The sequence below is a fragment of the Zeugodacus cucurbitae genome, chromosome 3, assembly GCF_028554725.1.
Source record: "Zeugodacus cucurbitae isolate PBARC_wt_2022May chromosome 3, idZeuCucr1.2, whole genome shotgun sequence".
Lineage (NCBI taxonomy): Eukaryota > Metazoa > Arthropoda > Insecta > Diptera > Tephritidae > Zeugodacus > Zeugodacus cucurbitae.
Genome location: NC_071668.1, coordinates 49,591,034 through 49,605,720, shown reverse-complemented (window position 1 = coordinate 49,605,720; position 14,687 = coordinate 49,591,034). Strand labels below are relative to the sequence as shown.

Below are 14,687 nucleotides of genomic sequence, written 5' to 3'. Positions count from 1 at the left end.
AACTTGATACTCCCCTGCAATAGTTCTGTCTCTCTATGCCTTCAAACACTATATGTTCAAACACGAATACTATTGTCGCAAATTTTCTTTTCGGGAAATTCTCTTTATTGATTAATTGTGTTCAACACCTCGGTTCGGGTTTTTCTGTCATTCCCTTTCATATCATTTCCTCCATCTCCATAATAAGTTTAAGTTATGGAGAACTTCGATTTAAGAAAATTGAAACGCTCGAATGGAAACAACTAATTGAACTAATAGAAACAACGCTTACATTTTTCATCTCACGATGCTAATTTTATTTCGTACAGCTAAATGAAGAAATAATAGTGTTGATATGAAGTAAAAAACTACAGTAGTTTTCCCAAATAACGAATATTCGTTTTAACGAAAAGCGATTATAACGAACAAGGAAATTTGTTACATTGAGTACCTTAAATAACGAACATCGGTGATTTGTAAGTACTCGGTTTAACGAACTACATGAAGAAGACATATGAAAAAAGAGAAAAAAATCAAATAACATCGAACCAGATTAAAATATATAACTTGAAAAAATTCATAAGAAATGTGCAAATTGAAAAATTTTGAATTTTATAAAAAAGCTTAAAATTATTGATTAACACCAAGAAGAAGTATAAGTGTCAGAATTGGTCCATTTTGGAAGAATGCATTGAATTTTAATTGTTTTGTTATGGTTTTTAATTTTTTAACAAATTTTAAAACAATTTATTAAACTGCAATTTACGGATATTTAACTCATTTTTATTGAAAAACATACCTCTAAGTGAGTACTCGAATTAACGAAAAATTCGATGTAACGAACAGGCCTGACAATTAATGGGTTCGTTATTTCGGAAAACTACTGAATACGTATATAATTGGTGCGGAAACCGTTTAGCCGGTCCTTCGCCAACGAAATTCGCTGAACTATGTCAATGTCGTCGTATAATTCGCCATTTGTTTAGAGGACCGCAAGTCTTCCGCAAAATATTTCTCTCGAAAACTCCTAGTGCCGTCTCATCGGATGTCCACACTTCTGCACCATAAAGTAGAACGGGAATGATGAGGCCAAGACCTAGACCAGTGGTCGGCAAGAGAGGAATTGTGACTGTGTAGGTGAGCACGAAAGAAAGTATACCCAGTGAAAAGTCTGTAACCTTCCATTTTCATGAATTTTCGTACTCGTTTATTCATTTTAGTTAGTTTATTATTAAAACAAATATATTAGATCATAAAAGCCTTAAATTTACTGTCTTTAAACAGCCTAAATCCATAAATATAATACATAACATCAAACGACATTCATAACAGTAAGGCATTACGTGCAGAGCACTTATGTATGTAAAGTGCCATAGCCATGCGCCATGTTCATTCGACGACTGAACGATAGAGCGTAAGCGTACGTGCCAAGCAGTGCCAACCACTGATCTAGACCGATTTCATGATTATATTAGAGCTAGGGGAAGATTTATATTCAAACTGGTTTATTTGTAATACATTTTTACCAAATTTGACAACCAAGGCAAAGTATACAAAATATTGTACTTCACTTCATTACACAACAACATAAAGCTCAATTTGGATAAAAATTATATATTTATACAGAACTTAATTTCTTCAACACCTTATTAAAAGACACATTTACCCGCATTTTATATGTAAAGATTTCTGTATTTATTCAAACAACAATTTTGAACATATTCATAATGTATTCACTGGAGCGAACATTCATTTGTAGCAACACTTTCCAAATTGCCGTGTCGATAAGGTATGTAATTCATATTATAATAATCCTCAAATACTTTTACATCTGCCACTTTTTTGGCTAATTTTAAATAGATATCCATACCTGCTATAGCATCGTCAGCAGCATATTGAATTTGTTGGGGAGTCAATTGAAATGCCTCCCAATCTGAACAGCTTAACTGAAAATCTTTATTCAAAGTACCGCCCACAACATCCTTATACATATCAGCCAAATTTTGCGCCCTTTCTCCAGTCAATTTGGCCACAAAGCGCAAATCCAATGTGGAATATGTCGGAAGATTACACGATTTTAGATATTTGCAATCTATTGTAGTGCCAACACCAACCTTAACCACCTTCCGATCACTTAATAGATCGCACAGCGATGACGGTGGGTTTGGTATATTGCATAGCCTTATAACTGCACAATAGCCCTTGTGACTACATAACTGCAATAACGATACATCCGGTGCGTTCACCCATTCACAGTCAAAGCCAAGAACAGGTACTTCAGCACAATGCCTAAAAGTACAAACACATAATTTTACATATTGACATATAACTGTTTTCAAACATGTAAATACATACACACATACATACAAGATATGTAGATGATTTCAAAATTTACTAGAGTATTTTGGGCAAGTGTAAAGGTTGCCCTCAATCGGAACTAAATTATACTTCCGTTTGAGATAAATGTTTTAATACATTTATGTAACCTACTTTAATCATTTAATCGACAATATAGTTTTTCTTTCCCTCTCTCTCTCTCTCTCGGATTTGCAAATCAGTAATAAATGCAATCAACGAGATTTTTAATTAAGTTTAATAGGTTAACGATTAGCCGCATCGATTTAACACTGAGTCGACTACCTTATTTATTATCGAATTATTTTATATTGTTAAGTATTACGTAAGAATACATTAAATTTTATCACGGCTCACAAACAAATAGAACATGACTTAATTTTTAACAATTTTCTTACTATTCTGCATACTTAAATATTAAAACAGCGACTACGTAAAACAAGTAATTATATAACAGCACGAATTTAAGGATATAATAACAAATGCATATTTTCGCAACATGTTGCATAGAGTATAATAATTTTGTTCACATAACGGTCGTTTGAAAGTCCTTAAATTAAACCCTATGGTTATATACATACATACATACAATACATATTAAAATGATTACGCTTTGTGATTCATATAAGGGGGGGAGTCACACCTACTTCCCTAGTTTGATCGTCTATACTCTCTACTTTTCTGGTAATCTGCACCTTAGAGCGCTAAGGAAGACGTGTACCAAGTGTCAGAAAGATGAATCTCAAATTTTACTCTAGTTATCCGTTGCACGGACGGACGAATGGACAGACAGACATCCGGATTTCAACTCGTCTCGTCATCCTGATCATTTTATATACAATATACATACCGAACTCATTAGTTTTAGGTGTTAAAAAACAACCGTTATATGTTTCAAGAGCATATAAAGACTTATTCAACTCGATGCATTTCCAATTCGCTCCTTCTCCCATACATTATGAGTTGCCGCAATAAAAGTATTCGTACCAAATAAAAATATATTTCACATCAGAAAAACAGGAACCGAAGAAAAAACAAGTAAGGAAAGGCTAAGTTCGGGTGTAACCGAACATTTTATACTCTCGCAATTTATTGAAGAAATTTTATTAAGATAACGCACAAATTTACCCATAAATTCGGCATAAAGTTTAATAGAATAACGAAAATCGTCATATATAGATATGAAGCTGAGGTAATTCCTGAACCGATTTCATTCAATTTTTATTATTATTAACCCAAACGATTACCCTCCTCCCGCCCAACCGACGCGTGGGGCGCAGTCCGCATACGAGTGGAATTTGCCGAGTCTAGAAAGGCAAGAGATTTTTAAGCGTCCGGTTCTCAAACTGCTCAGCTACAGAAAGAAACATTTCAACAGCTGAGATTTAAAAATTTATAAAAACAAAAAATTAAAAATTTCTGAATATTACTTATTAAGGGAAGACAAAATAGTTTTTTTGATGCTAAATATTGAGTCAGATGGATCAAATGTGCTGGAATGTGTATTAAAATCATAACATATTCGGCGGAATGGTTCATTTAACTCAAAATTTGTTCTAGAAGATTTTAGAAATAATGGTCTAAACTGCCAGGATGAACGCAATGGGACATTAAACTTAATATCAAACAAAAGGAATGAACTACAAACTAAACCATTCAGAAGTCTTACTAGGAATATTATACCCAGCATTTCTCTGCGACTAGTGAGTGTGGGAAGATTTATAAGTTTTAAACGACTAGTATACGGGGGAATATTCAATCTTGAATCCCAATGTAAGTGGCCTAAAGCAAAAAGTAAAAATTGTTTTTGAACGGACTCAAGCTTATCAGAATGGGATTGATAGCTAGGATTCCTTACCACAGAACCATACTCCAATATAGGCCTTACCAATGTTGTAAAAAGAATTTTAGTAATATACGGATCACTAAATTCTTTAGACCAACGTTTAACAAAGCCTTTAGCTTTTAAGACAATTGAATTTACATGAGAATTAAAATTTAGTTTAGGGTCCATAGTAACTCCTAAATCAACAAAGCTAAAAACTTGCTCTAAACTGAAGTTATTTATTACATAGGGAGAAAGATCAACAGTTCTACGGGAAAAGCGCATCGTTTTACATTTTTGGCATATCATTTTTGTGACACCAAGTAACTAAATTATTTAAATCCGTTTGCAACTCGGTCCTTTCGTTATGAGAAGTATATGATTTAAAAAGTTTTACATCATCCGCATATAATAAAATTTCTGAAAACTTAATTACAGAAGGTATATCATTGATGAACAACAAGAACATAATCGGGCCGAGATGACTACCCTGTGGAACCCCTGAAGTGACACTAATTGAATCGGATAATGTATTATTAAATAAAACTTGTTGTTTTCTGTTAGTAAGATATGAGGATACCCATTCAAGAAGTCTTGGTAGAAAACCAAGAAGATCCAGTTTTTGCAAAAGAATTGAGTGGTTTACTCTATCGAATGCTTTACTAAAGTCTGTATATATAACATCAGTATTCTTATTATCCCTAAAACCCATTGACACATGGTTTACAAATTCAAGCAAGTTTGTTACTGTAGATTTCCCTTTACAAAATTCATGCTGAGAAAATGAAATTAAAGGGGAGATTAAGAAAGTTATTTGGTCAGTGATAATAGCTTAAAAAAGTTTGGGTATAGCTGACATTTTAGCTATCCCCCTATAGTTCTCAACAGATGATCTAACTCCACCTTTATGCAAAGGTAATATAAAAGAGTTTTTCCACAATGACGGAAAAATACCTTGTTTAAGAGATAGGTTAAAAAGCTTGGTTAAGGGCAGATAGATATATTTTGCACAATTTTTAAGAAAGCTTGAGGAAATCATATCAGGGCCTAAATAATTTAAGACATCTGTTTCAGAAATAATTGGTGTATTAATTACAGTACTCGGACATAACACTTAACAATAATTGGATTTGAAGAATTCTGCAAATATATTAGAAATAATATAATTGTCACATGACATTGTTGATTTATATTTCATCGCGGCTTCATTTGGATGTAATTTTTTTGGGGAAGTGGGCGTAGCCCCGCCCCCTACTATGTTTTTTATATATATATCGCAAACCAATAGAGCTATATAAACCAAACTTTCTGCAGTCGTTTTTGTTAGCCACTTCCTAATACAGTCCAAAAATTAATGAAATCGGATCATAACCACGCCCACCTCCCATACAAAAGTTAGGTTGAAAATTACTAAAAGTGGTCATAACTCATTATTGGTTCATCCAAATCAATAAACTAAAATTTTTTTATTGTAATGAACGAAGAAAAAAAATAAAAGATTAAAAATTGAATTTTGCATAGATTTTTCTAAGTGTGTAAAGTGTTTCTTGACACTAAAAAAATTTAATGTTTTCTGTTGTTCTTGGTTTGTTTTTGCTTTTTGCTTTCGCAGTTTTTTTTGCATCAATTCACTTTAAATACTGTATGTAACCATCTCTGATTAAAAAAAATGTTGAACTGAAGTAAAAAGTAATAGATTTTGCTACGGAAAGTGAAAAAGTGTATTTATTTTCAATGTGTAAACTGTTTCTTGACAAACTGTATGTATATCAACTGATTATATCTGTTCGTTTTCACACGAAAGATTTGCTATTTTTTTTTTACTTTTCCCTTATGGATTCGCAAAATCGTTTCATCACAAATATCTTCTCTAATTTTTAATCTCAAATTTAGAGATTTCTGGCTATTTATATAATAATATGTATATATAAGTATAGTTGTGTATTTACACAAATGTAAGTGCACTGATATTCCTACTCGCTTACAAAAAAAACTTTAAACGTTAATATATTGCAAACATTCATATTTAATAATTTGTATTGAAATTAATTGTCTTCTCACCTCCGTAATATCTTCACGGCTTCAACGCATTGTTGGAAATTCTCAATTAGGACGATTTTACTCTCGGAATTCGAGGTCATAAGGTGATATAGTAGCCCAGCACCTACACCAACAGCAATTGCTCCCAATGGATTTGGTCCAGCCATAATTATTAATTATTTATTTCTTTAGAACAGTTTGATAATTTATTTGATTTAAAAAATATATATTTCACTTTATTTAACAAACTTGCGGGTTGCAGTAGCAGTGATACAATGAGAAAGCGATTGTGGAGGTTCGCTATATAATCTAGACAATCTAAAATAGAAATTGCTAGAATACATACGTGGCATTATAACATGTGATTCCCCTTTTTATAATCACGATATGTGTTATATAAATATTCCTACTTGAAAGCGCAATATCAAACGTCAAAACCTCGACAACTTTGACAGTTGACTGGATGGAGGTGGTTCTGACGTTTCAAATGACGTTTTGAAGACGACAGCGACATATCAAACAGCAATTTCATTATTGCCGTACTAAAATCTTTCACTTCAATAAAATTTACATATTTAGTTTAAAGTGAAATAATTGGTGCAAAAAATGTAAAAATAGGTCGATTTATTTCTTTTAAATAATGGATTGTTATTGTAAATGATATATCAAAGCTATTTTACGCTTCTGCTGGCAAAATAACGTCATACTAGTTAGATCTTTGAATAATTTTACATTTCACATATTAGTGGCAGCTTTACAGCGGTCATTGTCGTCGGCAAAATTAGAAACATTTTTAATTTGGCGACAGCGAAGACTTCAACCCTTCTATCGCGAAGTTGTTGTCTAAAAAGCTGTGCCCATAAGAAGCGTGTTTTTTAATAATTGACAGATGTCGCTCGTCGCTTGTCGTCGTCTATGTTTTCAGCACTTCACAATTACAAACTGGAACGGTCAGATTGAAAAGTTGCCAAGAAACAATAATGCGATAGAATATACCATAATATCGGTTGTTTTAATATACCATAATATCGCTAAATGAAATATAAATAGGTATTTTTTATATTAAATATTCAGTGTATAATAATTTTCACCGTAATGAATCTAGGGTGTTACAATTTGAATGAAAATATGTGCCAATTTATTTATAATTCAACAAAAAAAATGGCCAAAAGGCAACTAAAAATCAGAAAACATCATGGCTTCACATATTAACACCACTTAACACTTAAGCACAACACCAAACGTGTTTATAAAAACACAAACCAAAGCTACGTCTTAAGAATGCAAGGCAAAATTTGTATGAAGTGCTCGTCAGAATAGAGTTTTTTCTTCTGTTCAAGTATCTTTGTCATCATTCAGCTAAAAGAAATTCACCTTTATATTTGTTAAATAATAAAATAAATATATATTTCGGTAACTTTTTATGTTGGTAGTAGTTTTTGTACCAAAAACATATTTAATAATTTGTATTGAAATTAATTGTCTACTCACTTCCGTAAAATCTTTACGGCTTCAATGCATTATTGGAAATTCTCAATCAGCTCGATTTTGCTTCCGGAATTCGAAATCATAAGGTGGTATAGTAGCCCAGCACCCAAGCCAACAGCAATTGCTCCCAATTGGTTTGAGCCAGACATAATTATTAATTATGTACTTCTTTAGAACAACTTTATTTCAAAACCTTGCGCGTTGCTTTAGCAGCGATGCAATAGGTTCACTGGCCCGATGCCGGCTGGCTTCACTTGCATTTGTTGACTTGTTTACTTTGAATGATTGCAACTTTGCGCGCTGTCAAATAATATTACGCGGTTGCCACTCACTTAATGTGCTGTGTAATATTAGTTAATGTTAAATGTTATATTATTATTAACTATTTCTCAATTTTCTCAGATACATATATACATAAATATAAATATTTTAAATATTCTGCATTTTAATTATTCTTACTAGCAATACACTTATGTGATAAAATTGTGTGTGTGTATTTACATTTATCCCAAACAAGGAACCATAGTTACAAAATGGATTGTCAAAAGCACCTAAAGCGCTGGCAAATTGAACATACATAGAACCTTTTGAAACTTTTAGCACTTGTAGCAAAGCTGCACTTGGTCTCTTTTTAGATATGTACCTCAGAAAATTTGATATTTGTGCAAATTTTTTTTTGTAATTCTCAAAAGAAAACACAATAGCTTAATTGAACCACCAATTGGAAGAAGGGAATAATTACAAAAAGTTCGAACTGAGATAATTAGAAAAAACTGATTTACTCTCAACGTATAGATCAAATACCCATGATATCTTAAAATGAAATGTAGTAAACATTGTTGCCGATAATATGCTGTAAAAAAATATTTTATGTAAAGAAAAACAAATGTTAGGGTAGTTTAAAATTCTTGGAATTATTCCCTTTTTCCAATTTATGAAAATAAAGACACAAATATTAAAGAATATTAGCATTTATTATATTAATAACATAGAAAAGATATTGTATTAATCCTAGGGATGCAAACGATGTATCGATGTTTTTGAAATATCGATGTCTCGAATCTAAAAACATCGATGCATCGATGTCGCTTTCAACCATGTTTTATGTCGATGTTTTATATAAAAATTTGACTTCACACCTTCACACTTTTTCGGGTATTAACTCGAAACCCTCTATTTGGATACGCTTTATTACGTTGGAATTTGATTTTTGTAAAAAACGGAGAATTCTTTAAGGGAATGTCCGCTTGGACAATACTGCGGTTACTTTTATGATTTATTTATACAATTTAATTCTGGCGTAGGCTACTGCGTTAGATCAGAGATTCAAATTACTGCATTTTAAAGATAAGGCTAAAAGTTATACTTTTTTTGTTTCATAACAAATTCAAAGAATCGCGCTGATACAACGGAATCTTCGGATGAGTGTGAAACAGAATACTCGTTTGATATTTGGCACCAGAATAAACATTTAGTCCACCAAAAGGTGAAACGTAAGCTGTCAAATTTATCCACAATTACAGGGACTGAAGGTTGACGAGAAAATGTATCTCGGCTGTTACCCCTACCAATGAGAGGCCAATAGAGTTTGGGTTGACATGAATACTGTGTTTCCGGACTTGTATAAATAGGCTTATTAATATTTACACATTGTTGTCACTTCAATGCCGAGTAAACGACTGTTTTCTAAACCCAGGGCAACTATCACGCAGAAGTAAAATCGAAAAGAAATGAGAGTGAAAAAACTTTCCATGTCGTTGTTTTGAAATTCTGTTATTTATTGAGAAAAAACTTAAACAGACATATAATGCTAAGTGAGTATGATTTTTCGAACATCATTCTATTTTTTTTTTCGTTATGGGTAGTTTTGACCGGTATGCTTTTTCGTTTTCTTGTAGAACGGCTGCCATGTTGTTTTAAAATTCATACAATTAAAGGTCATTTTAATTTGACATTAATGTGTGTGATTGGCGTTGCAACCGTTTAGCCGGTTATAGCCGAATCGACGATAGTGCGCCACCTCTCTCTCTCCTTCGCAGTTCGGCGCTAGTTGGAGATCCCAAGTGTAACCAGGTCGCTCTCCACCTGGTCCCTCCAACGGAGTGGAGGCCTTCCCCTTCCTCGGCTTCCTCCGGCGGGTACTGCATCGAACACTTTCAGGGCTGGAGTGTTTTCGTCCATTCGGACAACATGACCTAGCCAGCGTAGCCGCTGTCTTTTTATTCGCTGAACTATGTCAATGTCGTCGTATAACTCGTACAGCTCATCGTTCCATCGTCTGCGGTATTCGCCGTTGCCAATGTTCTGAGGACTTTACTGTTCAATTGCCTACTCAGTCCAAAGTAGCACCTGTTGGCAAGAGTTATTCTGCGCTGGATTTCGAGGCTGACATTGTTCGTGTTGTTGATGCTGGTTCCCAGGTATACGAAATTATCTACGACCTCGAAGTTATGACTGTCAACAGTGACGTGGGAGCCAAGACGCGAATGCGCCGACTGTTTGTTTGATGGCAGGAGATATTTCGTCTTGTCCTCATTCACCTCCAGACCCACTCGCTTCGCCTCCTTATCCATGCGGGAAAAAGCAGAACAAACGGCGCGGTTGTTGCTTCCGATGATATCAATATCATCGGCGTACGCCAGGAGCTATACACTCTTGTAGAAGATTGTACCTTCTCGGTTTAGCTCTGCAGCTCTTATAATTTTTTCCAGCATCAGGTTAAAGAAGTCGCACGATAGTGAGTCACCTTGTCTGAAACCTCGTTTGGTATCGAACGGCTCGGAGAGGTCCTTCCCAATCATGACGGAGCTTTTGGTGTTGCTCAACGTCAATTTACACAGCCGTATTAGTTTTCCCAAATATCATTATCACGATCATGATACCAAATTCAGACATCGCGGCGTAGAGGCAACTCCTTTTCGTGCTGTCGAAAGCAGCTTTAAAATCGACAAAAAGGTGGTGTGTGTCGATCCTCTTTTCACGGGTCTTCTCCAAAATTTGGCGCATGGTGAATATCTGGTCAGTTGTCGATTTTCCAGGTCTAAAGCCACACTGATAAGGTCCAATCAGTTTGTTGACGGTGGGCTTTAGTCTTTCACACAGTACGCTCGATAGAACCTTGTATGCGATATTTAGGAGGCTGATCCCACGGTAATTGGCGCAGATTGTGGGATCTCCCATTTTATGGATTGGGCAGAGCACACTGAGATTACAATCGTCAGGCATGCTTTCTTCCGACCATATTCTGCAAAGAAGCTGATGCATGCACCTTATCAGCTCTTCGCCGCCGTATTGGAATAGTTCTGCTGGTAATCTATCGGCCCCCGCTTTGTTGTTCTTCAAGCGGGTAATTGCTATTCGAATTTCTTCATGGTCGGGTAATGGAACATCTGTTCCATCGTCATCGATTGGGGGATCTGGTTCGCCATCTCCTGGTGTTGTACTCTCACTGCCATTCAGCAGGTCGGAGAAGTGTTCCCTCCATAATCCCAGTATGCCCTGGACATCGGTTACCAGATTACCACCTTGGTCTCTACATGAGGATGCTCCGGTCTTGAAACCTTCGTTAAGTCGCTTCATTTTGTCATAAAATTTTCGAGCATTCCCTCTGTCTGCCAGCTTCTCAAGCTCTTCGTACTCACGCATTTCGGCCTCTTTCTTTTTTTGTCTGCAGATGCGTCTCGCTTCCCTCTTCAGCTCTCGGTATCTATCCCATCCCGCACGTGTTGTGGTCGTTTGCAACGTTGCGAGGTAGGCAGTCTGTTTTCTCTCCGCTGCGAGACGGCACTCCTCATCGTACCAGCTTGTTTTTTGTCGTTGCCGAAAACCAATTGTTTCGGCTGCAGCGGTACGCAGTGAGTTTGAGATGCCGTTCCACAGTCCCCTTATACCGAGATGCTGATGAGTGCTCTCAGAGAGCAGGAGTGCAAGTCGAGTAGAGTATTTCGTGGATGTCTGTTGCGATTGCAGCTTTTCGACGTCGAACCTTCCTTGTGTTTGTTGACGGGCATTCTTTGCTGCACAGAGGCGGGTGCGTATCTTCGCTGCGACCAGATAATGGTCCGAGACACCTTCTTTACCCACCCTGGCGTTAAAATCGCCAAGCATGACTTTTACATCGTGGCGGGGGCAGCGCTCATAGGTGCGTTATAGGCGCTCATAGAAAGCATCTTTGGTCACATCGTCCTTCTCTTCCGTTGGGGCGTGGGCGCAAATCAGCGATATGTTGAAGAACCTCGCTTTGATGCGGATTGTGGCAAGACGTTCATCCACCGGGGTGAATGCCAGGACTCTGCGACGGAGTCTCTCTCCCACCACAAATCCAACACCAAATTTGCGCTCCTTTATATGGCCGCTGTAGTAGATGTCACAAGGACCCACCTTCTTCCGTCCTTGTCCCGTCCATCGGATGGCAGTGATGTCAGCCTTGAGTCGTATGAGGACATCAACCAGCTGGGCAGAGGCACCTTCCCAATTAAGGGTCCGGACATTCCAGGTGCATGCCCTTATATCATTATCCTTAAAACGTTTGCAGGGGTCGTCATCAAAAGGGGGGTGTCTCATCCGAGGCTTTCGTAGATTTTTCATTGGGGAGATTTTTTTATGTGATGGGTCCCAAGCCCTACGCACAACCGCATAAGCGGGCTTCGCCTTCTCACTTTAGCTCGCCTTCAAACGGATGTCTGTTGGCTACCCAGAGGATACTTGGTCTAAAACCGGAAGTCGTGAGCTGCTTGAACCATGTGGAGAAGAATCGTTTCTGGCCACTCCCAAGTAAATGACAATCAAAAACTTTCCTCACTTGCGTGAACTTCTACACATGATCCCATCCTCCATTTTTTTTTTCAATATTTCTTTATTTATTGAATCTGCTTTGTTTAAAGCCTAACAATAAGTATTAAAATCTTAAATCTATTTACAACTAAGTAAGCTCAAGAATGTGTTTGAGCTTTTTGGCAGAACGTTGCTCTTTAGTAGGCAGGTAGATCTCTTCTTTTTAAACGAGTTTGATTGGAATGTACCAAGGCGTTTGCCAATGGGTTTGGATGTTCACGAAGTTTAGAAATATATTTCTTTCTGCTGTCCTCTATTTCCTTCTTTACCATTGGAATATCAAGATCCTTATGGATATTTTCATTACGCATGTACCATGGTGAACCCGTTATTGTTCTAAGCATTTTAGATTGGAATCTCTGAATTATATCAATGTTGGTTGCACAGGTCGTACCCCACAGTTGAATACCATACATCCAAATCGGTTTTATGATTGCATTGTATAACAGGACTTTGTTGTCTAGGCTAAGTTTAGAATTTTTGTTTAGAAGCCAATTTAAATTTGCTGCTCTTAACTTCATGCAAGTTACTTTACTTGCTATATGATCCGCCACGTAAGCTTTCGATCCAGGTGAATCCCAAGATAAGTTACTTCATTCGCTTGGGGTACTAATACATTGTTTATTTTAACTGTCCGACATGTTTCTGGCCTTAGAGAAAATGTAACATGCTTGCATTTTTGCTCATTAATTTTTATACGCCAGTTGGCTAGCCATTCTTCGACACAAGTTAAGTGCTCCTCTAATACTCTTGATGCTCTAATGGGGCATTTGTTTCGGCTTACTATGGCTGTGTCATCCGCAAAAGTGGATGTCAATACGTTATTAGCTATTGGAATGTCTGCTGTATATATTATGTACAGAGTGGGGCCTAATACACTGCCCTGAGGTACACCGGCCCTTATTGCTCGTTCTTCTGATATAAAATCTGCTACTTTAACCGTAAATTTCCTATTTATTAAATATGACTCCAATGTTTTATGCAATTCGTAAGGTAAAACGTTTTTGATTTTCCATAAAAGGCCTTCATGCCAGACCTTATCGAACGCCTGAGCTACATCGAGAAAAATAGCTGAATAGTACTCTCTGTGCTCGAATGCTTTCCTGATTTCGTTTGTAATTCTATTCACTTGCTCTACTGTGCCATGTTTAGCACGAAAACCGAATTGATGGGTTGGTATTATATTATTTTCGTGGAGGAAAGGAAACATTTTTGATAGTAAAACTTTTTCGAATATTTTGGAAAGACATGGTAAGAGACTTATTGGTCTGTAGGAAGATGGTTGTGTTAAGTCTTTTCCAGGTTTATCTATCATGATGATCTGCGACTTTTTCCACGAAATTGGATAGTACCCGAAACCAAGAATTGCATTAAAGAGCAAAGAGAGCACTGATATAGCAATATTTGGCAACTCAATTAACATTTTTGGAGTAATATTATCTTGTCCTGAAGACTTTTTCGGATTTAGCTCTTTTAGGATCTTGATAATTTCATAAGTAGACGTCCTAATAGACACGCTTGACTCGTTTGCAATATTGGGCAAAGTTGGCAACTTAAAGTTGTTTTTTGGTCCATTGGGTTGAAATACCTTTTCTAGGTGATTTGCAAAGCAATTTGCCTTTTCTTCATTACTGCGCGCCCAATTACCATTCGACTGTCTTATAGGCATCTTGGAATCTACTGGAGGCTTAAAATACTTTTGGGCTTTCCAAAGGGAGTTTTTCTTGCTAGAATTTGGACACAGGTGCTTTATATAATTTTCAGTATTGTATTCTTCATCGCGTTTAAGTGCTTTTTTTAACTTACGTGCGGCCGATTTCAGTTGACGCAGAGTTGAAGGGGAACGACTTAACTGCCATTCACGTCTCGCTTGCCTTTTCTCATTTACAAGCTTTTCTATTTCATTATTAGTCATGTTTCTAAAAACCTTAACTTTTCTTTTAGGTGTTGCCAAGACAGCTGCATTTGTTATTACATCATTGAATTCCATTACGCTTTCATCAATATCTCTTCCTGTACTTATTTTTAAATCGATATTAATGTGGCTACTGATATATTTTCTATATTTCAACCAGTTAGTTTTAAAAGATGTTAGAGATACTTTTGGCTCAACTATCATGGGCTGTTCGCATAACTTTATTAGTACAGGAGAATGATCTGAAGATAA

At 36.1% G+C, this 14,687-nt stretch overlaps 1 protein-coding gene across 2 annotated transcripts; it reads right to left on the bottom strand.

The window, feature by feature from the left end:
* Window positions 1-1,640: 1,640 nt before the first annotated feature.
* Window positions 1,641-6,661, bottom strand: LOC128919743 (exonuclease 3'-5' domain-containing protein 2-like). Of its 2 annotated transcripts, XM_054228321.1 has the most exons (3): window positions 6,427-6,661; window positions 6,221-6,361; window positions 1,641-2,268 (listed from the first exon to the last, which is right to left on the bottom strand). In XM_054228321.1, the coding sequence occupies exons 2-3, from the start codon at window positions 6,298-6,300 to the stop codon at window positions 1,713-1,715; spliced, it is 636 nt and encodes a 211-aa protein (XP_054084296.1). In that variant the 5' UTR covers window positions 6,301-6,361; window positions 6,427-6,661; the 3' UTR covers window positions 1,641-1,712. The 2 variants fall into 2 exon arrangements, with proteins under 2 accessions (XP_054084296.1, XP_011194440.2); XM_011196138.3 differs by having other exon boundaries at window positions 6,221-6,660.
* Between the last annotated feature and the right edge of the window lie 8,026 nt (window positions 6,662-14,687).

Excerpts from the sequence above, each read along its gene's own strand:
- LOC128919743 (XM_011196138.3), bottom strand. The coding sequence starts at position 6,366 with ATGGCTGGACCAAATCCATTGGGAGCAATTGCTGTTGGTGTAGGTGCT. Across the intron at positions 2,269-6,220 it reads GCCGTGAAGATATTACGGAG|GCATTGTGCTGAAGTACCTG; the intron begins GTGAGAAGACAA and ends TTGTACTTTTAG.